This window comes from Misgurnus anguillicaudatus, chromosome 6 (genome assembly GCF_027580225.2).
Source record: "Misgurnus anguillicaudatus chromosome 6, ASM2758022v2, whole genome shotgun sequence".
Classification (NCBI taxonomy): domain Eukaryota; kingdom Metazoa; phylum Chordata; class Actinopteri; order Cypriniformes; family Cobitidae; genus Misgurnus; species Misgurnus anguillicaudatus.
In genome coordinates, this window is record NC_073342.2 from 21911050 (window position 1) to 21937309 (window position 26260).

At 35.8% G+C, this 26260-nt stretch overlaps 3 protein-coding genes across 10 annotated transcripts; 1 reads left to right on the plus strand and 2 right to left on the minus strand.

The window, feature by feature from the left end:
* Positions 1 to 5161: 5161 nt before the first annotated feature.
* LOC129433463 (uncharacterized) lies at positions 5162 to 19720 on the minus strand. Of its 7 annotated transcripts, XR_012370060.1 has the most exons (24): positions 19525 to 19720; positions 19120 to 19303; positions 18972 to 19033; positions 18591 to 18870; positions 16885 to 16982; positions 16575 to 16707; positions 16351 to 16476; positions 14071 to 14196; positions 13433 to 13537; positions 12280 to 12468; positions 11954 to 12183; positions 11622 to 11817; positions 11550 to 11579; positions 11359 to 11460; positions 11201 to 11274; positions 9105 to 9189; positions 8930 to 9023; positions 8742 to 8824; positions 8445 to 8554; positions 8321 to 8355; positions 7724 to 7790; positions 6448 to 6585; positions 6285 to 6345; positions 5162 to 5650 (listed from the first exon to the last, which is right to left on the minus strand). XR_012370060.1 is itself a non-coding variant. In XM_073868773.1 (22 exons), the coding sequence occupies exons 2-21, from the start codon at positions 19273 to 19275 to the stop codon at positions 6333 to 6335; spliced, it is 2436 nt and encodes an 811-aa protein (XP_073724874.1). In that variant the 5' UTR covers positions 19276 to 19303; positions 19525 to 19720; the 3' UTR covers positions 5162 to 5650; positions 6285 to 6332. The 7 variants fall into 7 exon arrangements, 1 of the variants encoding a protein (XP_073724874.1); XR_012370058.1 differs by having other exon boundaries at positions 11550 to 11817; positions 18591 to 18867; XR_012370059.1 differs by having other exon boundaries at positions 11550 to 11817; positions 16885 to 16979.
* A 1729-nt stretch (positions 19721 to 21449) lies between these two features.
* On the plus strand, positions 21450 to 22908 carry etfbkmt (electron transfer flavoprotein subunit beta lysine methyltransferase). Its single transcript, XM_055192120.2, has 3 exons — positions 21450 to 21877; positions 22194 to 22324; positions 22450 to 22908. Exons 1-3 carry the CDS (start codon positions 21597 to 21599, stop codon positions 22797 to 22799), a joined length of 762 nt encoding a protein of 253 aa, XP_055048095.2. The 5' UTR covers positions 21450 to 21596; the 3' UTR covers positions 22800 to 22908.
* Positions 22890 to 25849, minus strand: amn1 (antagonist of mitotic exit network 1 homolog (S. cerevisiae)). Of its 2 annotated transcripts, none has more exons than XM_055192122.2 (7): positions 25637 to 25849; positions 25416 to 25545; positions 25214 to 25343; positions 24696 to 24841; positions 24532 to 24588; positions 23299 to 23410; positions 22890 to 23153 (listed from the first exon to the last, which is right to left on the minus strand). In XM_055192122.2, the coding sequence occupies exons 1-7, from the start codon at positions 25663 to 25665 to the stop codon at positions 23080 to 23082; spliced, it is 678 nt and encodes a 225-aa protein (XP_055048097.2). In that variant the 5' UTR covers positions 25666 to 25849; the 3' UTR covers positions 22890 to 23079. The 2 variants fall into 2 exon arrangements, with proteins under 2 accessions (XP_055048097.2, XP_055048096.2); XM_055192121.2 differs by having other exon boundaries at positions 24696 to 24913; positions 25637 to 25847.
* Positions 25850 to 26260: the final 411 nt, after the last annotated feature.

Genomic DNA, 26260 nt, shown 5'->3' on the forward strand with positions numbered 1-26260 from the left:
AGTTCAGACCTTAATCTTATATGTGCACAAAAATTGGCTTCAAGGGCTTTTTAAAATAATCTGATGCTGGACACCTTCTAAGTCTGGATTTCGTGAGAATCACCCTATATTGTAAGAAGAAAGGAGATGTGAATCACGCTGTGGTCTAATGGTTTATGTGTCCAAGCATCATTCTACATGAATCTCATTTTATAGATATGTCTTTGTAATACATATTAAAGGTGCAGTGTGTAATTTTTAGATGGATCTCTTGACCGAAATGCAAAATAATATACAAAACTATATTATCAGTGGTATATAAAGACCTCTCATAATGAACCGTTATGTGTTTATTACCTTAGAATGAGACGTTTTTATCTACATATACCGAGGGTCCCCTTACATGAAAGTCACCATTTTGTGCCACCATGTTTCTACAGAAGCTCTTAATGGACAAACATTTTTAACTAAGTTGTCTCCGATGACATGTTTGTCCGGTGGGGCTACTGTAGCTTTATGTGATTAAAAATGAGAGGTAAGCAGTGGACTGAGCCGTTGGTTGCAATTCACCAGCAACCCACCACTAGATGCCACTAAAATTTACACACTGCACCTTTAAAGGGATAGTTCACCAAAAAAAGAAAATTCTGTCATCATGTACTCACCCTGAAGTTGTTCTAAACATGTATACATTTCTTTGTTCTGCTGAATATAAAGGAAGATATTTTGAAGAATGTTTGTAACCAAGCAGATCCGGGACACTATTGACTTCCAAAAGAAAAAAAATTAAAATATGGAAGTAAATATTGCTCCTGTTTCCTGATTGATAACTTACAGCATTGTTGTAGTTGAGTCTAACTCAAGTCCCAATCAAGATCAAGACCAAAGATTAATTTTTGAGTCAAGCCCAAGTCCTGATAAAGCTGGATGTGGACTCTGTCTTGACTCGGACTTGATCTCTGGTTTTGGTCTTAACTCAGACCTGAGTTGGACTCGACCACAACACTGCTATACAAACCCATGTCCAGCAGTCGCTCCTCTCTCCCATCATTTCCAAGACTTTATTTTCTCTCAAAGGAGAAAGGTTTAAGAAAACCACTGTACTGCTGTTGGTGGAACACAAAAGACTCAGTGTTCCCAGACTAGGATCACCTTACACCCTTTCCTCACCTCAGAACTGAGATTTACTGGGGGTAGAAGCTTTACTTCCTAATTGGTTCAAATTTGTGTAACCAGACTTCCAGTCTGTTCTTGCCATTCACACCAACTTTTTCTTCAATGCATAACACACTCATTGTCACTTATAACGAAGTACGTATAACAGGTTAAGTTCATAAGCTAGATGAAGTGACGGTCCAAGTCAGGCTGCTTTCACTGTTTCCCAAACCTTTGAATATATTGGTCCAGGACCAAAGCCTTAGCTGTGTGCTCCATGAAAATGGAGTTTAATGTCGGCTCTATAGAGAAACTTAAAGGGGACGTATCATGAAAATCTGACGTTTTCCATGTTTGTTTAAGTGCTATAATTGGGTCCCCGGGGCTTCTATCAACCTAGAAAATATAAAAAAGAACAACCCAGTAACTTAGTTTTGGTGAACCATTCTCTGCAAGCATGTGAAAAAAAATAGGTAATTGAAATTAGTTTTTTCCTACAAAATTCTGTTGCTTCAACTACATTATGTAAAGTAGAAGAATGATTTTATGTAGAAAACAGTCATAAAAAATGAAATCAGTCTTATGTAAAATGATTTAGCTGTCTTGAAGTAAGCCTAAATGTTTGCTTTTAATGTTCAGGATTAAATGCTTGTCCAAGATACGCAAGAGATCAGTCTATTTAAATGACATCATACTGTTAATCTCTTCGTCCTTTTCAGTCCTTCAGACAGCTTGATTCATTCCATGTGCATTTGAGGTCATGCACTTAAGTAGCTTTGTCTTTAGCAATTTCAGTTTTCCATTTGCTGCCATATCTCATGCACGTTGTGCATAGTATATATTTTAGAATAGTAAATATTTTAATGGATTTTTGAGGAATGTTTGTAACCAAACTGATCAGAACAAAGAAATTTATATAGGTTTGTAACAGCATGAGAGTGAGTAAATGACAGAATTTTCATTTTTGGGTGAACTATCCCTTTAAGTATTCTGCATGCATGGATTTGAATGCAAGGGTCAATTAGGTTCTAGTGCACACGCATGTGATAAAATGACAACTTTTTAATGTATTTCATTTATTCTTTTAGGCATTGTGAGTAATACCCAAACAAAATTATGTAAGTAAATTGTTTTTTAGTACATGCCTATAAATACATCTCAGAAATAAAGTTAGAAAAGCTGTCACTGAGACAAAAAGTCCTAATATGTATAATTTAAGTGCAGGTACTAATAACCTTTGAGGTACTTATATGCACCCTTAGGTACAAAAGTGCACTTTATGAAAGGGTACCATCACAGTGACAGATGTTTTATGATGTTTTTTGATGTTTTTTGGAGAGTGTACATTACACAGGGTTCCCACACCTTGGTTAACTTCAAATTCAAGGACCTTTACAAGGACTTTCCAGGTCCAAAAATTCAAGGACTAAATGTGTTGACACATTTCAAGTGAGAGCATGGTTACATCGTGTTAGATACATTGTTAAAGTTCCCTTTAGAGGGAACTCTCACTGCGGTGACACTTTGGGGACGCCTCCAGGCGTAAGTGCGTCTGAATGTGTATATCAAATTCAACCAATAGTTAGGCTTGACGACAAAGACAGGGTGACGCAGGAGCCAGGAAGTATATTGCTATCTGAAATATTAGGCTTGTTTGAGATGAGCAAATTCTGCGCAGAATCGATCACCGGTGATCCGCGCAAGATGCATGTCGGTTAGAAAAGTGTCCGACTTACGTCCGACTTGCTCTGATGTCACGCTGACGTGTGCAAAATAACTCTCGCGATGGAGAGGCGGGCTCGTCGGATTCTACAGCCGAGCGCAGTTGCTCTCCACCGACTGCGTTGACGAAAAGCACGATGGGAAAAGACTTGCTGACGACACAGCTTAATGCTCATTGGCCAGGTTATGTCAGCTGATGACTTGTTAATTCTAAAAACTCTAATTCCTGTAGTAGTTTTTATATTAATTCAATTGTTCTTTACTATGACATTTATATTTTTTATGAATTCCTGTAAACTTCTGTATTGGTGTTGATTTATTTGTACTGTGAGCTGTTTAGATTTCACACAACAGAAACGAATTTGTATTACCACTAGATTTATTCAGCCCAACATTTACTAAGTAACCTTTTCCAGTAACGAACAGTTCAACTTCGTTGATTCTCCTTATAAACATCTTTATGTAAATGAATTTATTGGTATTTAAGTTGCATCTATTGAATCCGCGATAAAATACGCGAACGTGATCTCTGCCTATGCTGACGTTTGTAGTCGACTGGACTGCGAGATTGGTGAAGTGTCTGACTTAAAAGCTCTTTTTTCACTCCTCCCCTTACTGCAGCCGTCTGCTCTCGTCTGAATTTCAGGCAAGGCAAGCTGCATCTCAAACAAGCCTATTGCCAAAGACGGCGTTACAGGAAGTATGGCACAAAGACGCAGCATCTCGTTCCCTTCTCAGGGAACAACAGTTACATACGTAACCCGAGATGTTTTCATTTGTCAAACACAACTATACAAAAAAGCATTTTGGTATGAATCAACATTTGCATACAGAAGATATAAGCATTTAAAGCCAACAGTTAAGCACGCGTGCTTAAAAAGTCTAAAATTTTTATGATATTATTCTACACTACACAGGAAATATGGATTTTTTCCAGAAAACTTCTTAAATAAAATAGATTCAAGCACTTTCAATGACCTGTATCTATGTGTCTATATATTCAAAAACTTCCCAGGGCCTTGAATTTTTTTACCCAAATTCACAAACTTTCAAGGATTTCAAGGACCCGTGGTAACCCTTAGTACAGTATTGTGGTAACCTGCTTTAAACAGTCAAGTCATATCAAGTCCCCCCCAAAAGGTAAAATAATTATTATATAATTCACTCAGATGAAGCGCATGTAAATGAATACTGATTGTTTTACAAATTAATCTTTCAGAATATTTTCATTATGGTAATAAATCAATTAAACACAACTTTATGTATCATTTAATTTAAAAAATATCTGAAAATGAAGAGTTTGGTTCCAAAACGCAATAAATCCATTTTGACAAATTTTGGTAAAAACGTGTTTTCTATACCAAGAAAGTGACAAGATGAAAACAACTATTTTCTGTTACAAACTTTCACACAGCATCTTTAGGTTATAAAAACATAAAAAATTCAAATCCATAAGTTGATTTTCAAAGATTTATTATAAAAACGGATTATTTTTTCCACAAAATGCAATAAATCCATGACAAGTTTTTATTCAAAATGCTATAAATCTATTGAATCAATAGCCTATATAAATGTGCATTCATCTTTGCCATGTTATATTCATTTAGTTGACTAGTTGTACACACTTATTAAAAATAGAAACATTAATGTTATTAATCAAAACACTTACTTTGTCATATTAAGAACCCTGTCATTGCGGTTACTTGACGTCTTCGCTTAACGTCTTTCACAGCGATCGACTGTAAAATGTTTTTGGTCCTGCTCGATTTTCGTTGACTTTGAGTAAAATTATGTACAGTTTTTCATAAGATCCTCTGGGGTCAATGTGTTAGCATGAGAAGCTTGATGCTGTCGGGAGAACAAGCACCCGTCTCCCGAGTGCCTCTCAGGGAAATTGTTAGATGCTGATGGCCTACGTTTCTTTCCCATCACAGAAAACCATCACAGGTTTATCAATGCAATTAAAGTATTATTTTGTTTTGTTTGTTGATCACGAAGTACAAAGTAGATGAGGAAAACCAGGACTCCGTGTACTACGCGCGTCCGCCATTGTTTGTTTACATTGCGTGAACGGTGGGCTGTAATATCAGAAATGGAGTTATTGCGTTCTGTAAAAAAGTGGGAGTGGCGTTTGTCGCATTTTGGGAAAAAAGGGAGAAAAGATGACAGAATAACACGGCGGATATTGGATTTTGCGTAAAATTAAGAATTTACTTTTAACTACTGACCTGATATAATACTGATTTTGGCAGTAACTCATTTTTTTCAAAAGTGGCGTTTGTTGCGTTTTGGAACCAAACTCTTCAAATATCTCTTTATTAAACTTTTATTAAAAACAGACTACATGGGAAGAGTGATGAAAATGTAAAAACTGCTAGGCCTAATTGTATAGTAAGTTACACAAAGTCGGTTTGAGCATTGACAAATTTTTGCCAAACTAAAAATCTGGCAACTTATTAAAGTTAGTTATCGCCATTTAGGTTAGTTGTACTGTATCAATTGTAATGAAAGCAAACTTGTGTGCGTTTAACATTCACATTGTGTTATTAGTATTCCAGAAGCGGTGTGTCCACCGTCTCCTCTCCTGAATTGGACTCTTCTGTATGCTCCACATCAGAGTTACAAATCTCAATCTGTCGTGCAAAAAATGCCCCATCCTTACAGCCCAATTGGGATTTTTCTTGTTGGATCGTTCCTTTTACCATGTTTTGTAGGTGGGGTACAGTGACTAATGTTGCATCATCTCTCGGCTGTGATCTCGCTTTCAACGTCTCAATCTGGTGAGGAGATATTACTGTGGATATATCAGCAAAACAGACAAGAACATCATTACACCATATTAAGCATTATAATCTACATTACATTTCAGTTTTACATTCTGAGAAACACCATACAAACAAAAATAAAGGTGCTTTAAAGGTTCTTTACAGCGATGCCATAGAAGAACCATTGTTGGTTCCTTAAAGAAGCCTTAAAGCAATAGTTCACAAATAAAGTAGTTCATATTCAAAGGAAGATATTTTGAACAATGTTTGTAACCAAACTGTTGTTGAGCACCATTGACTCCCATAGTATTTTCTTTCCTACTATAAATACTAATAGTAATCCTGTTTCCTGCTTGAATACAAATATCTTCCTTTGTGTTTAGCAAAACAAAGAAAAATGTTTGTAACAACTTGAGGGTGATTAAATATTAATTTTAATTTTTTGAGTGAACTAACCCTTTAAGTCAAAAGTTCTTATACGAACCATTTATTTGATACATTTTTTTCTATGGCATTGTAAAGCACAATATATGAGTGTAGGACCTCACATCAATTTTGTTGAAAACGTTTAACTTTGCAAAGCTTAAAACAATAAAAGTTGCCCCTAACACACAGTGGTAACTGTTTTTTATTTTATATTTTACATAGGACTGGACTTTTCACCTTTAAGGACATTTTCATCTCTCTCGTTTCGATTTTCCATTTCCCCTCTCACCGCTGACATCTGTCAAAGAAGCAAGTGTAAGACAATAAACAATTATTATGAGTAAGCTATTTTTTCTGTGATTTTTTTTTTTGTGTTTTTCAGCATAGTCATCATCATTACTTGTGCATTTGTGCGCTCTTCTCCATCAGCCATCTTTGATGCCCTATGATCAGCAAAAGTTTTAGTGGACGTCTTTGGTGCCCCCTTGTTGGTTTTCAGACCTGAGGCCAGGGACCCTGCTGGGGCCACAAGGGGGTGCTAGGAGTCCACAAAAAATGTAAGGTGTATTGCACACTGTCAGAAAAAAAGTTTTAAAACTAAACCTTTTCTGACGATGGGATGGTACCATAAGTTTCCGTTTTGTACCTTTACAGGTATACTACTAATCATAATACAATCTTGTACCTTTTTAGGGACATTACTGTAATGTAATGATCTATTGTGTACCTTTAAAGCAGTGCTTCTCAAATAGTGGGGCGGGACCCCCAGGGGGAGCTCGAAGCGACACCAGGGGGGGCGCGCGAGACCCCAGGGAAAATATTTTTTCAGGAAGTGATTTTTAAAGACATTACACCCCTGTAACATCACGCTGTAAACCGCTTGTGTTATTTATTGATTATATTTAATTTTTCAGTATCAAATGGTCAAAAAATATTATACTTTAAATAAGGATTGATTTTTTTATTCCAGGCAAATTGATGCATTTTAAGTCTTTTCTGTTACAGACTAAAAAACAATGTTAATAAAGTTATTCTTTGTAGTAAGTTGATCGATATTTCTTTTTTGTGTTTTTTTTTTGTGTGTTTTCTCAATGTTAATAAGGATACAATGTTTTGCAGATGTGTAATTTTATAGGCAAATTATACTATTTACAGTCGCGGCGGAGAGTTGGGGGGGGCACGAAATGTTTACCTCTTCCTAGGGGGGGGGCGTGACAGAAAATAATTGAGAAGCACTGCTTTAAAGGTACATTTAGCTGTTTTGTACAATTTAACTGGTACATTGTTCCTTAAGGTACACAATAGGTCCTTAGGGCATAATATTGTACATTTCAATGTGTTGTATATACCCATGCAAAAATGAACCTTTGAGGGTATCATCCCAGAGACAGAAAAGGTACAGATTTATATTTTTCTTTGTACCTTTAAAAAAAAAAAAATCAGTGTATTGGTGCTAAACATGATTATTTATTCTATTGACAGCCCTATAGGTTTAAACTAAATGAAATATTAGTGAACAAAGCAATAAATAAAGTAATACAAGAAATAAATTAGACCTATATAATCAAACATATTGGGAAGAAATATATTTTAAAAACACAAAAAGTTTTTGACCTCGTGGTTTATAGCCACCAAAAAACTTAAAACTCAAACTTATTATTTGAAGGGATCCTAACCTTAATGCTTTCAGGATTTTGGACTCCATTTTCAAGCAAGCCAGATCTTTTAGGCAACACTGGAAATCTTAGCATGCAATAAACACACATAAATTTTGTGTTAAGGATCGAATATCTCTTAAACAGATATTTGTTTTATGACAGTAAATTATAACAGCGGGAAAATTCCTGAGTTGACAACAGCAGCACCTCCTCTTTTGACAAAATTTATGAGATTTGTGAGATCAACGCATTGTGCTGTAAGTTTAGACCCAAAGACTTAAAATTAAACCAAAACTTTTTTGTTACATTATGTGAACTAAAAAGCTATAATCATCATTTTGGTGTCACACAGGGTTTTATATTTCATTTTGTCTTCTTTACATTGTTATTCTGCATTGAAAATACTCACTTAAAACTCTTTTGGGAAGACTTTTATTTATCACTTTAAAACTTTACCTAAACAATCTGATGTAAGGATTGAGGGCTGACTAAGAAATAAGAGAATGTTTGGAATTACCCCACTGTCATAAATTCTTAGGTGGGTAAACAAACCAATTTTAAGGGTCATAAATCAAATTTATAGTTTACTGACAAAATGTATAAAATATAACTGACCTCTCTCCACGTTGCTCTCTCTCTCTTTGAACAGATTTTTGAGCTGTGCCACAGAAAGTATGAATAACTGTGAAGTATTATTGCAATCCTTTCTGAAGAAAAGTTTAGCCACATTTTTGCGTTGTTTTTGAGCTGCTCAGTAACCAGTCTCCTCTGTTCATTAGGATCTACAAGGTCCAAACCAGCAGCTTTCTGTTTTTTGGTATCTGTTGGGGATTCTTTTACTGCTTTTGACTTTATAAAGAAAGTTTATATTTGTACATTTCTAAAAATGAACACCAATATACAATGCTTAAAAGCATTTGTTAATCTCAGCACATGTTAATTCTAACATTTACTAATACATATGTAAAATCAAATGCTCTATTTGTTAACATTAGTAACAAAAATTGTTACATGGCATGCGTATCACTCTCAGTACCTGTTGGAAACGATCAAGATCATGCAGTTGTTGTAAAGCATGATTTCTCTCCTCCGTCAGCTTCTCTGTGGTCTTTCTGTATTCTTTAGTCATAAATCAAAAATAACAATTGGTGAAAACAATGAAAAAAATTATGATTCAATTATTCCAAAATGTTCCCCTCATCCAATGAGAAATCAGCATCATACCTTCTAACAAAGCCTTCAGAGATCCAAAGTCTTCAGGATTGTGTTCATTGCTGACCACTTCTGCTTCTGAGTGCAGATCTTTATCTTTAAGAAGCTGCAGAGAAAACGGACATTTTAAAACTTCATCCAATATTCCCATGTATCTGTTTATTTGCAACTTTAAATGTTATTGTACCTTCTGCTCGAGGCTTAATATCTTGATCTGAGCCTCTGCTTTTTCTGTTTCTCTCTGTATCTCAAGATTCTTCAGATCTTGCTCTCTGTGGTAGCATGAACAAAGAAGTAAGAGGATGACATAAAACATCTATTAAAGTCCGATATTAAATGTGTTCTCAGTTTGTCACATCACAGAAGGACCGGAGTCACTTATTCCTTTTATACCACAGTTACCACAAACATTGCTCTGGTGCCTATTTTCAAAACATTTGACAGGTTAGGTGTACGGTTATCGAAAAATAATGCATACCCGGGGAACATTTCTCAACCAATCAGAATACAGCATTCAACAGACCCGTGGTATAAGTGTTATTAACCACCCAGCCAAATTCGAATAATAAAAAAACGCCAAGTTATCAAAATCTTGGAAAAACAGGCAGGATTCTCTGCTGTTAAACACTGGGGGCGTGTCCGCTGTCTGTGCTGAAACCACGCCCACTTGTTCTCGCTCAACTTTCAACACTTGAGTAGATGCCCGCGTCGCGATTGTGTGGGTTCACACCAGACACGAGCCAAACGCCTTGCGCGAGCAGATCACACACAAAGTCAATGCAAAGACGCGATCAGACACGTCCTCACGTGGGGCGATGCGAATGACACGTAATGGGCGGTAAGTTTGTCGCAAAAACACGCGCTATTCACCTCAAACGCTTCTTCGCCCGAGTTGAATATTTTAAAAATATTCGCATGACACGAAGTTAAATCCCGCGAGTAATCTAGAGCGAGCAACGCGATGCGATTGCAAGCTTAGCATTTGGTGTAAACCCACAGTTTCACCAGACGCGAGTTCAACGATTTGCGCGAGTAGATTACATACAAAAGCAATGGAAAGACGCGATCAGACACGTCCTCGCGTGGGGCGATGCAAATGACGCGATATGGCCGGCACGTTTGCCGCGAAAACACGCGCTATTCGCCTCAAACGCGTATTTGCCCAAGTTGAAAATATTAATTAAATAAGTTAAAGGTGCTCTAAGCGAATTCACGCATTTTAGATCATAAAACATTTTATATTACATACAGCAAACATCTCCTTACTATCTGCTTGCTGCATGACCGCTGATCAAACTGTACAAAAACGCAATCTCTGTAGACAAACTGCAATAAAAACAGTGGCCAAACCTACCACCACGAAACATAACAAAGTGTTCCAGCCAATAAATGACAAGATGGATTTGGGGGTGGGGGTTGGGCACCTTCATGAAAGCACGGAAGGGGAGGGGGAGGAGTTAGCTACGCTCAGTTTGTTTGAAAACAGTTCAAACAACAACAAAAAGTGACGTCACACAGATTCGCTTAGAGCGCCTTTAAATCCTGCGAGTATTCTAGAGTAGAGCGAGTAATGCTACGTACACACCAAACGCAGGGCATCACATTACTCGCTGTAGATTACTTGCGGGATTTAATTTTGTGTCATGTGAATTTTTCGCTCGAGTTGAATATTTTAAACTTGGGCGAAAACGCGTTTGAGGCAAATAGCGTGTGTTTTTGCTGCAAATGCGCCACCAATATCGCGTCATTCACATTGCCCCACGCGAGGACACCTCTGATCGCATCTTTGCATTGACTTTGTATGTAATCTACTCACGCAAATCGCCGAACTCGCATCTGGTGCGAACCCACAGTAACGCGATGCGCCACGTTTGGTGTGTATGTAGCATTAGTGGCGGGACCATCTAGTGCGTCATCGAGCCACCATTTAAAGGGACACTTTACTTTTTTTTTAATATGCTAATTCTCCCCTAGAGTTAAACATTTGATTTTTACAGTTTTGGAATCCATTCAGCTGATCTCCAGGTCTGGCGGTACCACTTTTAGCATAACTTAGCATAATCCATTTAATTGGATCAGACCATTAGCATCGCGCTCAAAAATAACCAAAAAGTTTCGATATTTTTCCTATTTAAAACTTGACTCTTCTGTAGTTACATCGTGTACTAAAAATGACGGAAAAATAAAAAGTTGCGGTTTTCTAGGTCAATATAGCTCTCATTCTGGCGTAATAATCAAGGACTTTGCTGCTGTAACATGGGTACACCGCTAAACTAGACATACTTTTGTCTAAGTTTATGATCTGTCTCTTCCAGTAGCTGCTCCAGTCTCTGCATCTCACCGATCTGCTGTGAGACCTGCACAACATTAAAGAAGTCTATCACAATACTGATGTCACGTCTTCATCCAACCATCAATCCAACAGACTGGACGGGTCCCACCTGACCGCGAGCAGACTGCAACTCCAGTTGATGCTCCACCAGCTGGGTGTCTTTAATCTTCACCTTCTCCTTCACCTCTCTATCCAGCTCTTCAGAAGAAACCTTCGGAGGACATCACACATTGTGTGTTTTTACAACAGTAAATAATTTCATCATATATAAGAATTTTTTTAGGATAAAATGGTCAATACTTCATTATTCTCTTGCTTTTGTTTCTTGACCTCTTCAAGTTCTTCCTGTGTGGAGCATAACATCAACGACACATCCAGCCACCTCTCATTCCAGTGAGCTGACACTTTCCTCAACTCCTCCTTCTTCTGTTCAAACCCCACCTTTGCACGATGTAGCTCCTCCTCCTTGCGCTTACACTCCGCCTCCATAATTTGCATTTCTTTCACCAGGTCTTGACATTTTACCTGCAGATTCTGATTCTCCTGCTTTAGATTGTCCTGCAGTTCCCTTAATATTCAGACATGCGTATAATTTTATTTTTAATAATAGTTAAACTATACTTTTAACTTGGTTCTTATTCATCATATTATATCATATCATATTATTTATTCCCAATTTCCAAGACTGAGAATGAATATCTCACCTGTGTTGGCAGCATCTCTCCTTCAGCTCTCTAATCTCATCCTGAACTCCATCATTAACATTTTTCCTGAGTTCCTCCTTTTCTCCGAGGAGCCTTAAGCGCTCAGTCTCCAGCGCTGCGATCTGATTGATCCGGATGAGTTTGTCTGCTTCCAGTTCATGTTGTTGGTTTAAGGCTACCTGTAGCCTCTCTGTAGCCTTGGTCAGATCGGACGAAAGCTTTTCATTCAGCTGAAAGTTTAAGGCGATATCATCATATTAAACAACTCCCTAACCCTATTAAACGTCTGTATGCAACTTATCCTAATTTGTAACTAGGTTGGTGACCTCTTTGATGGACAGCATCTCTTCTTTCATGAATATGTTGTCTTTCTTCTCTCGGTTGGCCTGGTTTTTAGCTTGAGACAGTTCAGTATGGAGCTCACACACTTGCTCATTGAAGCTCTGCTTCCCTCTCTGCTCCCTCTGCAATTGCAGCTCCAAAGCCTGGACCTTCTGATGGAGTTCAGCCTTTTCCTATACAGTAGATCACAGAAGGGCCACTTGATTGTATACATCACACGTACAAACTAAATTATGATTAATTAACTGATAATGAGTTGAATTGAACAAAGAGGGGACATTTTGTGCCAAGTTTTCACAAACCCAGTACAGGTAAATGGGAAAATTATTGTATTGCTGTTGTTTAGAGCATTTGGATAGCAATACAAAGATCATGGGAGCACACATACTGCTAAATGTAGAACTGTGTAGATTTTTAGCAGCGTCTAGTGGTTAGACTGTGAATTGCAACCAACGGCTCAGTCCACAGCTCATCCCTCCATTTCGAAACGCATAGAGAAGCTACGGTAGCCGCTACAGGACAAACAAGTCATCGTCTGAGACAACATAGTGACAAAATGCGCTCTGTAGGCTTCTGTAGAAACGTGGCTTTAACTTTCACACAAGGTGTATGTAGATAAAAACAATACAGTTCATTATGTAAGGTCTTTATACACCACTGATAATATAGTTATGTATTTCATACTGCATTTCTTTTAAGAGATCATCTTAAAAGTTACACAGTGCACCTTAAAACACACTGCACTGCAAAAAAAAATTTCGACCCAAGAAAATAAGTCTAGTTTTTAGACCAAAAATATCAAATTGAAGTGATTTTGCACATAAAACAAGCAAAAAACATTTTTCTTAAACACTAAATTCAAGAAAATTTCAAGAAAAATTAGCTTACTCCATTGGCAGATTGTTTTGCTTGTTTTGTGCACAAAATCAACAAAATTTGATATTTTTGGTCTAAAAACTAGTCTTATTTTTTGGGCCGTTTTGGTCATCAAGAAAAAGCATCTTAATTTAAGAACTTTTAGATATTTTTACTTAAACAAGACAAAAAATACTAAGACATTTTTTTCTTGAAAATCATTTTTTTGCAGTGTGCCACATGCATTGAAATGTTTGCTTTCAAATACGGATCATACCAGACCTGTACAAGGCGGTCTTTGTCCATTAAAGCTCGAGTTAGTTTGGCCTTTAGATCATTTTGACTATCCTCCAGCCTTCGTTTCTTAGAGGATAACATGTCTCTTTCCTGAAAAAGGGAAAAAATTGTTTCACAACATGCAAAAAATGACTTTCTTAAGATTTTGTGTTGTTTTCAGTACAAATATCTAAAATTTCTTAAATTAAGATTCTTTTTCTTGATGAGCAAAATGACCCAAGAAAATAAGTCTAGTATTTAGACAAAAAATATATAATTTATTGAATTTGTGCTTAAAACAAGGAAAAATATCTGCCAATGGGGTGAGAAAAAAATCTTGAAATAAGTTAACTTTTTTCTTAAACACTTAATTCAAGAAACATTTTCTCACCCCATCGGCAAATATTTGTGCTTGTTTTAAGCACACATTCACTTAAATGTAAAAATGTTTTCTAAAAACTAGACTTTTTTTCTTTATGCACAAAATCACTTAAATTTGATAATTTTGGTCTAAAAACTAGACTTATTTTCTTGGGTCGTTTTGCTCATCAAGAAAAAGCATCTTAATTTAAATCTGAGGGAACACAAAAACTACATGAAATATAGTTTAAATGTACTGCCAGGTGTTTAAATTAAAACATTACCAGCTCTATTTGTTCCAGGTGGATGCAAGACTCTTTCAACTGGTCTTCTAGTTCTGCTTGGACCTGGACAGACTGGTTCAGTCTTTGGTTCAGCTCCTCTTTTTGGTTCATGGCTTCTTGATTTCCCTGTTTTGATATGTAACTGTTTGCATACTTAAGCTTTTATAATGATTTGTTCTTTCACATATGTGACCCAGTCTGTAAAAACCAAGCTAAAGACATTTTTGTGATTCATTGTTTTTTACATAAAATCATCCTACATAATATAAAGAAAATTTAGTAAAACATTTTACCTTGATATCTTTAATATTGACTGAGTAAGGTCATGTCACGTTTTCACACAGAGATTATGGAAAATACACGGAAAATGCGTCCGGGATTCAATCGTTTTGATTTTTGGTTCATTCACAATGATTTTCTGGAATCTGTGCGTGCGTTCACAAACACACCATGGTAGGTTTTTCCGCAGCGTCGGAAGTTTGTTAATTATCCAAGATTTCACTCTTGAAAAACCATGTACATGTATTTTAGTTTATGACAAGATCATAAGGAATGCATGATGTGCTGTTCTGTCATGCTAGTGAATGATCTCAGATTCACTGCGGATAGTGACGAGTTCCCTGATCTCTGCTTCAGTCCAGTTTGGTGACATTTCTTTATTTGTGAATTTTAATCTGCGTGTAAATGCTTGTGTCAAAGAGCTGAAACATAACTTCTACGGCACCCCCCTTACGGCATTGTTTCTGCATCTTGTTCACACTGACTGCTTTCTGTGAATGTTACGGCTATGTTACTAGGTCTTTTTTACGGGGGCGACCCCAGAAAATTTACGGGATGTGTTTGTGTTCATACACACTGCAAAAAAAATGACATTCTTACTTTGTATTTTTGTCTTGTTTTCAGCAGAAAAATCTAAAAATTCCCAAATCAAGATGAATTCCTTGATGAGCATAAATAATAAAATAAGTCTAGTTTTTAGACAAAAAACACACAATTCAACTAAACTCCTGCCCAAAACAAGCAAAAATATCTGCCAATGGCGCGAAAAAATTATGCCTGAATTAAGTTTTTAAGAAAAAAGAAAACTTATTTTAAGATTTTTCTTTTCACCCCAATGGCAGATATTTTTGCTTGTTTTAAGCACAAATTCACTTAAATTGTATATTTTTTGTCTAAAAACTAGACTTATTTTCTTAGGTCGTTTTGCTCATCAAGAAAAGGCATCCTAATTCAAGAACCTCTCGACATCTCTACTGAAAACAAGACAAAAATATTAAAGGAACAGTATGTAAGAAATTTATATCAATTAATCATAAAATGGCCCTGATATGTCACTAGACATTAAGGGGCCAGTCACACCAAAAGCGTTTATGGCAGTTGCAGGCGCCTTTTTTGAATGATATTCTATGGGCAGGGCGCGTTTGCGCGCTGCTTATGCGCGCTGAGCGCCCTGCGGTTTTTTGCCGCCTGCCGCGCACGCGTTTTTGAAGGAGCGTTGAGAGCGGAGAAGCGTCTGACGTCATTCGCGTCTTTCCATTGTCCAATCGAATGAGGGGAGAGGCGGGCCTTACGTTGTGGTGAGTGAAGTTATAGTTGCTTTGAAGAACCGGACTCCACTCGCTCACTCTCTCTCGTGTGTGTTTGTGCACTTCTCACCCTCAAACAAGGTCAGAGCAAGCGTCCTCTTTTTAAAGTTTCTGCTAATATGACAGTTAACAGCAAAAGAGCGCTCGCGCTTCAATATTTGATTGACAAGACAGCTGACTCGGTGATTGCTTAGCAATATGAAAAGCCGTGTCGCACTGCTCTTTTTTTAAAAAAGGCAGTGCGTCGCGCCTTGCGTTTGCAAGCGTTTAAAATGCTTTTGGTGTGACTGGCCCCTAAGAAATCATTTTCATTTTAAATATTTATATCACTGACAACAGTGGTCTAGCCAGGATATTGTCATTTAAAAAGTGGAGTTGCAGCCCTCAACTGATGTTTATGTTGTCATTTTGTGTATTGGCCACCAGTTGTGTGATTGCAGTACCAGTTTTAGCCACAGGTTTTGTGATTGCAATACCAGTTTTGGCCACAATCCTCCATACTGTTCCTTTTAGTAAAGTCATTTTTTGCAGTGCAGAAGCCTCTCTGCCAATTTTACAGAAATTTTCTTGGACCAAAGTGCTGTGTGAATGGGGTTAATAAGTGAAAAATATACACACCTAATCTCAGAATTCGATTATGAGACTTTAGCCTGGATTTCACACAAAGGGTCATGTATTGTAAACAGTGTTTGACCTCCTTAAAAGACTGAAGCCGTCTTAATGCATCATTTTTTTCATATTCAAGCTCATCTGCTCTGTCTTCAGTCTTTCTGAGAGCTTCCCTGAGCTTCTTCATCTCTTTCTCAGTCTGCTTCTGTCCCTGATGGAGACAACATCATATACAACATGTTCATATACTTTTATAAAATGTTTCTGTTATTTAAATTGTATTGTTTTGTTGTTCACATTGTGATCTACCTCTCTGAGGATTTCGTCTTTTGTAATAGGTAAAGTGTTGGTGAGTGGGGGTTTTGGATTTGTTGATGTGGGTGAAGTCCTTCTTTCCAGGTTGGATCTCATATTTAAAATGTCCAACTCTAGCTGCATGACCCTTGGTTTTTCATGTGAGGAATAACCAGAGCCAAATAAAAAAGATATATACAGGCCATATTTTGATCAGGGTTCAATAAACGATAAGCGATTCAGTAGCATGCATTCTATTTTTTTTTTTGCTAGTATGTAAGTTATGTAATTCCATATACATGAGATTTGTTCATGTATAACTCACTTGTCCTGTAATTCTGTTCGTCTGCGACTCTCTTCAAAGCGGCTCTCGTCTGCTGCTTTTCTGTCTTGTTGAAGAACACTCACTGTTTCAGACAGCTGCTGCGAGAAGAGGAAAATAATAAAGATGCACTGCAAAAAATTACATTCTTACTTAGTATTTTTGTCTTGTTTTAAGTAAAAATATCTAAAAATTCTCTAAATTAAGATGTATTTTCTTGATGAGGAAAATCAGTCTAGTTTGTAGAAAAAAATATAAAATGTAATCGAAATAGTGCTTAAAACAAGCAAAAAAAATCTGCCAATGGATTAAGAAAATATTTCTTGAAAAAAGTTTACTTTTTTCATAAACAATTAATTCAAGAATATTTTTCTTATTCCACTGGCAGATTTGTTTTGCTTGTTTAAGCACAAATTCGCTTAAAATCTATATTTTTGTCTAGAAATTAGACTTATTTTCTTGGGTCAATCTTAATTTAAGAATTTTAAGATATAGACAAAAATACTAAGTAAGAAAGTCATTTTAATAAGTAAAAAATTCAAATCTGCCAATGGGGAAACACTTTTTTTAAACACTTAATTCAAGAAAATTTCAAGAACATTTTTCTTGCCCACACTGCAGAAAATGATTTTCAAGAAAAAGTTTTTAGTATTTTTGTCTTGTTCTCAGTAAAATATCAAAAAGTTCTTAAATTAAGATGTTTTTTCTTCATGAGCAAAATGACCCAAGAGAATAAGTCTAGTTTTTACACCAAAAATATCAAATTTAAGTGATTTTGTGCATAAAACAAGCAAAAAAATCTGCCAATGGGGTAAGAAAATTTGGCTTAAATTTGATATTTTTGGTCTAAAAACTAGACTTAATTTCTTAAGTCGTTTTGCTCATCAAGAAAAAGCATCTTAGTTTAAGAATTTTTAGATATTTTTACTGAAAACAAGACAAAAATACTAAGAAATGTTTTTCTTGAAAATCATTTTTTGCAGTGCATTGGCAGATATTTTTTTAGATATTATATTATTAATGACTTTCTTACTTAGTATTTTTGTCTTGTTTTCAGTAGAAATATCTAAAAATTCTTAGCAAAAAAATCTGCCAATGGAATAAGACATTTTTTGCTGAATTTGTCTTGTATTTAGTAAATTCAAGAAACAATGTCTTACTCCATTGGCAGATTTCTTTCGCTTGTTTTAAGCACAAATTCACTTAAATTTGATATGCTTTTTCTTAAAACTAGACTTATTTTATTATAAGGTCATTTGCTCATCAAGAAAATACATCTTGATATTTTTACTGAAAACAAGACAAAAATACTAAGTAAGAAAGTAATTTTTTGCAATGTCTAAAAAATAGACTTATTTTCTTAGGTCATTTTTGCTCATTAAGAAAATACATCTTGATTAAAAAATGTTTAGATATTTGTACTGAAAACAAGACTAAAATACTTGTTTCTTAAGAAAATAATTTTTACAGTGTGATGGTATGTTCCATAGTAGGATAAACAAATACTATGGAAGTCAAAGTGTATACCGCTAACAGTGTGCGTACCATAAGTCCAGATATCTTTGTTTGTGTTCAACAGAATAAACTCATATAGGTTCAGAACAACATAGGGGGATGATGACAAATCTTTTTATTATGAGGTGAACTTTCTCTTTAAGCATAAACCAAAATTACAACTTTGAAAGGGTTATAAAATCTAATATTTGTACCTTATGCTTTAGTTCCAGAAAGTGTGAGATGTTGTGGCTTTGTTGAAGCTGTGTCTCTTTGGTTTTTAGAAGGTCTGTCTGAGCTTCCAGGTGACTTTTGGTCTCTCGCAGTTTCTGGATGAGCTCTGCTCGTCTTAAACAGCTTTTTTCAAGATCAGCTTTGAGCTTAAAATCTTCTGTAGTAGAGTGTGATCGTGGAGCACCTTCTGGAGCCAGACGAGATCCAGATGACCATCTCTGCATGCCCAGCGATCCCCTAGATTCCTGTCCATACTGGCTGCTGAGAGAGCCGAGTTACGGAAAACATTCATTAATAACAATCACGCATGAATCAAACAATTTACATGCAGATACAAGTTGTGTAATTGTTTAAACACTAACCTGCTGATTTCCGAGCGGTGATTTGATCCAGATAATCCTATGCAACTCCATGCTGAAGACGTCTAAACAAGGTTAAGTTATAATATTACATATACTTGCACATATAACACTGAAATGTTGGACTCATGTCTATACCTGATTTTCATACCTTGTTGTCCCAAAAGTCAAGATCTGAGAAAGCAATGGGACTTGAAGATCTAAGGGCGTTCTGTGAAGATCCACGGCCCAGGTCAGCCACCCATCCCGGGTCACTCCTGTGTCCCAAAGGTGAGAGGCTACGTCTATCGCCTCTCCACATGGCCATATCCACAAGAGCTCCGAAATGAGTTTTCCTTGACAAATACAGATGTAAGCCACTCGGTCGCCCTGCCCTTTCCTGCCCTTATACAACACAATTTCACACTAACTAGAGACTTCTAACCCAACATACCAGGGTAACATAACACACCAAAACAATCCCTTGTGTTTTTGTTGTTGTTGCTGGCATGCATATTTGGTTTTTAAAAATCAGGTAGCATGAAATGAAGGGAATAAGGGTAGACTATACTCATACCTTTTGTATCCTTGGATATGGTTGTTTATTATCCTTTTCTCTGCTTCAGTGCTTTACACACTCAATACTTTGCAATTGGCTTCTTTATTAAGCATGCAGGGCTGTTCAAAGTAAAGCCCTAGCAAGTCTCTATGGTGATGGCCCTATACTAGATACAGAGAGTGTTTGTCCAGCCCACCTCTTCAGTGAACAATCATTTTGAGCTCATAGGATTATTTATGGAAGGTATGATTACTATGACAAAGGTTCAGCGTGTACCTGCAATAATGTTACTGGCACTGGTTCTCTCTGAATGGTGCTAGCTGGTGTCAGACAGAAGACTTTAAATGATAATGCAATAAGTCATTCCACTGGAAATATTAATAATTAGTGATTTAAAATGATATTTTTACACACATTATTTATGTTTTTTACCTGTTTTTTGTTTTATTATTTTGTTTATTGTTGGCTCTAAAGACAAGATGTTGAAAGCTCCCTCATTCCTACTGTAGGTCGCTTTGTAAAAATACAAAGTTTCCTAAGCCTCCTAAATCAATAAATGTACATTTCAAAATAGCCGACTTATTTTGAAATAGTGAATGTTGTTTACATTTTGCAATATGTTATTTAAATTTAAATAAGAAACTAAATACATTAAATAAAAATCTGTAAAAAAAAAGTAATAATAAATGAATGAAATTGAAATTATTTAACATTTTTATTTTAAATGTAAAATTATTGTTGTAAAAATGTGCCTCCTAAATCAATAAATATACATTTCAAATTAGCCTACTTATTTTGAAATAGTGAATGTTGTTTACATTTTGCAATATGTTATTTAAATTGAAAAAAAACTAAATACATTACATAAAAATCTGTAAAAAAAATTGTAATAATAAATGAATGAAATTGAAATTATTTAATATTTATATTTAAATGTAAAATGTATTGTTGTAAAAATGTGCCTCCTAAATCAATAAATATACATTTCAAATTAGCCTACTTATTTTGAAATAGTGAATGTTGTTTAAATTTTGCAATATGTTATTTAAATTGAAAAAAAAACTAAATACATTACATAAAAATCTGTAAAAAAAATTGTAATAATAAATGAATGAAATTGAAATTATTTAACATTTTTATTTTAAATGTAAAATTTATTGTTGTAAAAATGTGCCTCGTAAATCAATAAATATACATTTCAAATTAGCCAACTTATTTTGAAATAGTGAATGTTGTTTACATTTTGCAATATGTTATTTAAATTTAAATAAGAAGTTAAATCAATTAAATAAAAATATGTTTAAAAAAGTAATAATAAATGAATGCAATTGTTACCAAATTATTTAACATTTTTATTTTAAATGTTAACATTTTTGCAAAAATGTAATAAAATAAAAAATAAAAAATTTATTTTGTTAAAACTGAAAGAAATGTATCTGTGCCATGTCAAAAAAATAATAATCAGTACTATGTTTCTTAATAATTGCCATATTCACATACAATGATATTTACGTGAAACACCAAGATACGTTTAAAAAAAATAATAGTACTAACAAATACTAACAAAGACAAACATTTACAAAGAGAAAACTCTTATGTTGACTGAGATCGATATTTATTTACAGTATTTATTGCCGTTTTGCATCTTTTTAAAAGTGAGTGCTCCAATTGGTGGAGCAGCCGTGTGCATGTCATCCGCCGTTTCTCAATCCGAAGGCTGCATCCTCCGGAGGTCGCATTTTCAGGCTGCATACGTCATAAAGACAGTCCTATTTCAAAATATTAACAATTATAAAGTTGACTACTATTCTTAGTTAATTGTAAATTGTTGTAATATGCTTATGTCTTGCGAATGTTTTGCTCAGTGAACTTAAATAAGTGGCTTGATGACGTATGCAGCCTGCATTTACGACCTCCGGAGACTGCAGCCTTCGGACTGAGAAACGGGCATGGTTCACGTTCGTTGACGTCACTCGTATGCTACACCAGTCTGCGCGTGCGCGGTGTACATGTGAGAACGAAAAGCTGGTCGAGAGCGAAATATAAATGTTGTGGAGCAAATTTAACATTTGTTTTTATATGCTGTCGAAATGTACAGGGTAATAGGCACGTGCTTACGCGTTCGATCCTTTTCTAACGCCTTTCAATGTTCTTTAAAGCGTCTTTATGTGTGCAGCACCCAATCGGAGGACGCATTAAAGACCTTCATTATAGACAACACAGAAATAGTGAACGGCCGAAGTTTAACCCCAGAGATTTCTTTAAGGCTCATCACACCCAACTGTCGGTTTTGGACAGAAAAACCTGAACTATGGCCTTTCTCTGATCCTTTTTGGGCAATATATTGGCCAGGTGGACAAGCACTTGCTAGGTAATAGTCTTTAAATTAAGCAAAATATAAAAAAATAATGAAGGTTATCCCATATCTGTAGTATATTTTTGTATTTACAATAGGAAATATATACTGTATGCATACTACAGTATTTAATGTATTTACTATAGTAAACTGAAGTAAATCCTCTAGTATACCTTGATATTTACTATGAAAAAATACTACATTATCTACTAAATGCTGAAGTATACTACAGTATTTCGTTATGTGGCATGGTACATCTTGCCACATGCATACTAATGTTAAATCTACTCTCATTTTTGGTTTATAATCCATTAAAACATTTTTTGCATAGGTATCTCTTAAATAACCCAGAGGTTTCTAGAGGTAGAAGAGTTTTGGATCTTGGTTGTGGCTGTGGAGCATCCGCCATTGCTGCCAAACTCACTGGAGCTTCCCATGTGGTGGCCAATGACATTGATCCAAGTAAGGGTTTCTGCACAAATGACCTCCCTACTGCACATTCATTTCCTTGTAACTAAACTTGTGCCTTATCTTGACGAGCTCTTTGGAAAAAATATACATAAATGCTTTGTTTGATTTGATTTCAGTTGCTACTGTTGCCACCAAAATGAACTGTGAACTGAACGGTCTGGATCCCTTGCCATGTGTCACGGAGAATATGATTGGTTCAAAGCCTGATAACTGGGACCTCATTCTTTTAGGAGATATGTTTTATGATGAAGTTCTGGCTGATGACCTGCATCAGTGGCTCCACGACTGCATTCTCACACACGGTACCCAGGTGCTTATTGGTGACCCGGGACGAGCTCAGTTTGAGAGCCATAACATTAGAAAACTATTATATAAGGTCGCTCACTTTGAGTTACCTGACTCGGTCAAAGAGGAGAATTATGGACTAACTAGTAGCACAGTGTGGTACTACAAACCCGACCCTTAATATTTTTATTTGCCATGTGTGCACATCTGTTTGTATTTTTGGTAATCTGGTGCTTGTTGATATGTTTTTTGAAATAAAAGCAATTTCATGTAATTTTTTTAGTACATGTATGTTTATTATATATTTATTACAGTACAGTGCTGTTGAAAATAAAAAAAAGGAAACATTCTTACATAATAAATATATTCATAATGTTAAATTATTTTTTACACAAACTGGGAAAGCGAAATATTTTTTAGTATTTTATATCATTAATTGTGTTGTCTTTTTGAGATCAGATTCAGTATACAGTCCAAGACACTTGTTGGATCTTGTCAGGGCCAATAAGGTTTTGGAGCGCCTCTCTTGATTTATCTGAATGAGAACCCATAAAGCAGGTATAAATACACTGATAGAGTTATGTGGCCATTTGTACCTGTACAGTATATATAAAAGTACTTTTTTTGGAATATCTTTTATAATTTACGTTGCAATTTATGTCTGGGATCATGTGACTAACCTGTAATGAGGGGACATCCATGGAAATTGAAAATTCTGATGTTGACACAGTTTGCAACAACGGCGGTCACGGCCAGATCGGTTAAATTCCGGCACCGTACCATCTGTACCTCCTGCATAAGAAAAACGACAACAAAAGTTTAAAAGTATATTTGAGGGCTCATCTAATGGTGAGAATTTTGGGTGGGACTTAGTGGCGGCCAGTGACTTCTTTTTTGAGGGTGCACGAAATGCAACGTTTGTCACAACATGTATGTAGCCCGTCGTGTGTGGCACATCATTTCAAAATACAGGTGCTGGTCACACAATCAGAACACCATCAAAAAGTTGATCTATTTCACTAATTCCATTCAAAAAGTAAAACGTGAATATTATATTCATTCATTACACACAGACTGTTATATTTCAAATGTTTATTTCTTTTAATTGTGATGATTATAACTGACAACTAAGGAAAATTCCAAATTCAGTATATCAGAAAATTAGAATATTGTGAAAGGTTTAACATTAAAGACACCTGGTGCCACACTCTAATCAGCTAATTATCTCAAAACACCTGCAAAGGCCTTTAAATGGTCTCTCAGTCTAGTTCTGTAGGCCACACAAGCATGGGGAAGACTGCTGACTTGACAGTTGTCCAAAAACCTTGCACAATGTGGGCAAGACACAAAAGGTCATCGCAAAAGAGGCTGGTTGTTCACAGAGCTCTGCACATTAATAGATATGCGAAGGGAAGGAAAAGATGTGGTAGAAAAAAGTGTACAAAAGTTTCACTTTTTGAATGGAATTAGTGAAACAAATCAACTTTTTGACGACACTCCAACCACACGACCAGCACCTGTATGTGTTCGAAGCGTCATGTAAACTTCTGTGCATCAAGTGTGATGTCAAAATACAAGCCTGCTACACGTCCAAACGGTTTATGATAAAATAATTATCATAAATCCTTTCGACGCGTGTGCAGCAGGCTCGTATTTTGACAAGAGGCATGACGCACATGGTTCACATGACGCAATAAACACATATTTTGAAATGACGAGCAACAAACATGATCATGCGAAGAAAAGTCACCGTCCGCCACTGGTGAGACTATCTGTCTGTCCAATCAGTGGTAGACAGAGGAAACATTTGAGTCTATAGTAGTAACAACAGTAATTTGATGCACGAGTGGTTAAAAAAACTAAACACTAAAAAGGTATGTAAAAGTGTAACACACTAAGAAAACATACAATACCTTTAGGCTGTGTGAACAAACCCCAGTTGCAAGTCCAATGACCCCTTTATCTGTTACCTAAGTAATATATGGTAAAAACAAATAATGAAGCATCATATTACACACACAGCATAATAACATTTTATAAGCTTCCAAGCCGATAAATAAAAAAAACGATAAATGACCTCTGTGCCAGAGAAATAGATGCTATGCAGCAGTCTGCAGTTTGCTCCCAGTTCTAGCAGGGTTTCATCACTGACAGCAGTGCAGCCACGGAGTGAAATCACTTCTAAATGTTTGCAGTGTCGAGCCAGTGCTTGAATCCCTGAATCTGTCACAAGTGTACAACCTGTGAGATCAACTACTTGAAGATAAGGGCACTGGGATGCCAAAATTGCTACACCTGGTGAGAGACAGAAATTTACACAGCAAAAGACTCATTTTGCCATTTTTTTGTTTAGAAAATCAGTACACAGCTTACACATCATTTACATGAGTTTGCACTAACAAAGAGCAATAGCTATACAATTTTAGACATGCATAACTCGAAAAATATCAATTTACAAAACGTATTACTTTATTTGATATTTCCTTTATTTGAACAGTTATTTACCTTCATACCACTGAAATCAAACTTGATTTCTTAATTCAACTTATTAATAAATGGCACTAAATAAAACATGATTTATTAGTAAAATCATACCCTCAGATGTAATATGTGTACATCCTCTTAGCAGTATGGTCCTCAGCTGACGACAGTGAATCTGTTTAAGCGCAGTGTCGGTCACGCTGCAGTTCTGCAGGTCCAGTGTGTGAGTCCCAGAGTGAAGCAGCTAAACCACAAATCAACATAAATCCTAAATAGAAACAGGGTAACATTATACTGAACACTTGTATCAGATTACCTGACTGATGTTGGAGTCGCTGACCGTGCCGTAAGACGTCATTATTCGTAATAATCTGTCTTTAACGCCAGCAGGCAAAATATTGATCTCGTCATACTTCTCAGCACGCTGAGCAACAGTTAAAGCACACCTGTACACATTTGACAAAGGTTATTAAAATCTTCATATTAATATATACTTGATTGTTTTATATGCTGATCTGGGAAAAGGGTGTTACTTACATGCTAACTAGAGAATCAACAGTTGCCATTATTTGGTCGCTTTCAGCACTGTATATAGCTAACGATAACTACGAGACTGTGGTTAGCAATATCTATGACAGTTTTTCATTGTGTTTGCTAAACAAAATGAAAATAACAATCGCTATGTATGTAAACGCTCTGTCTGGCATCCTCACGTTGTTTTGTTTTGGTTCTTTTCCGTCGCGTGGGCGTGTTCATTTAGAATATTACGTCATTAAAAAGCGACAAACAAAGGTTTCGATGGCCATAGTAACTAAATTGTTTTACGATTCTGTAATACGATTACATAGAATTGTTTAAGCTGTCAACTGTTTGAAATATTACTACTAATGTGGATAATAATATTTTATAATTTATTTTTACGATGCTTATGTAAATCTGATACAGATTGAATTGTAGTGATACATTTGGAGAAAATGTTAAGTATTTTAATACTAAATAAAATACTATTTTTTTTAAACTAATATAAACAATAATTTGGAAATGATCTAATTTTTGCCTCAGTGCACTTGCCGTTAAAACATTACACTATTCTCTGACGTCACTGACTGATGGATATTCTACCTCTGTACTATTTAGAATAAAGTAACTAGACGGTGGTTT

What these genes read in the sequence shown, in the direction of transcription:
- LOC129433463 (XM_073868773.1), bottom strand. Translation starts at nt 19,275, where the DNA reads ATGGCCATGTGGAGAGGCGATAGACGTAGCCTCTCACCTTTGGGACAC. An exon ending in TGCAGTCTGCTCGCGGTCAG is followed by an intron (nt 11,275 to 11,358) that starts GTGGGACCCGTC and finishes AATGTTGTGCAG; the next exon opens with GTCTCACAGCAGATCGGTGA. An exon ending in AGAGAGCAACGTGGAGAGAG is followed by an intron (nt 7,791 to 8,320) that starts GTCAGTTATATT and finishes TTGCATGCTAAG; the next exon opens with ATTTCCAGTGTTGCCTAAAA.
- etfbkmt (XM_055192120.2), top strand. Translation starts at nt 21,597, where the DNA reads ATGTACAGGGTAATAGGCACGTGCTTACGCGTTCGATCCTTTTCTAAC. An exon ending in GGTGGACAAGCACTTGCTAG is followed by an intron (nt 21,878 to 22,193) that starts GTAATAGTCTTT and finishes TTTTTTGCATAG; the next exon opens with GTATCTCTTAAATAACCCAG. An exon ending in GGCCAATGACATTGATCCAA is followed by an intron (nt 22,325 to 22,449) that starts GTAAGGGTTTCT and finishes ATTTGATTTCAG; the next exon opens with TTGCTACTGTTGCCACCAAA.
- amn1 (XM_055192121.2), bottom strand. Translation starts at nt 25,665, where the DNA reads ATGGCAACTGTTGATTCTCTAGTTAGCAT. An exon ending in GCGACTCCAACATCAGTCAG is followed by an intron (nt 25,344 to 25,415) that starts GTAATCTGATAC and finishes TTTGTGGTTTAG; the next exon opens with CTGCTTCACTCTGGGACTCA. An exon ending in TGGATGTCCCCTCATTACAG is followed by an intron (nt 23,154 to 23,298) that starts GTTAGTCACATG and finishes GTTCTCATTCAG; the next exon opens with ATAAATCAAGAGAGGCGCTC.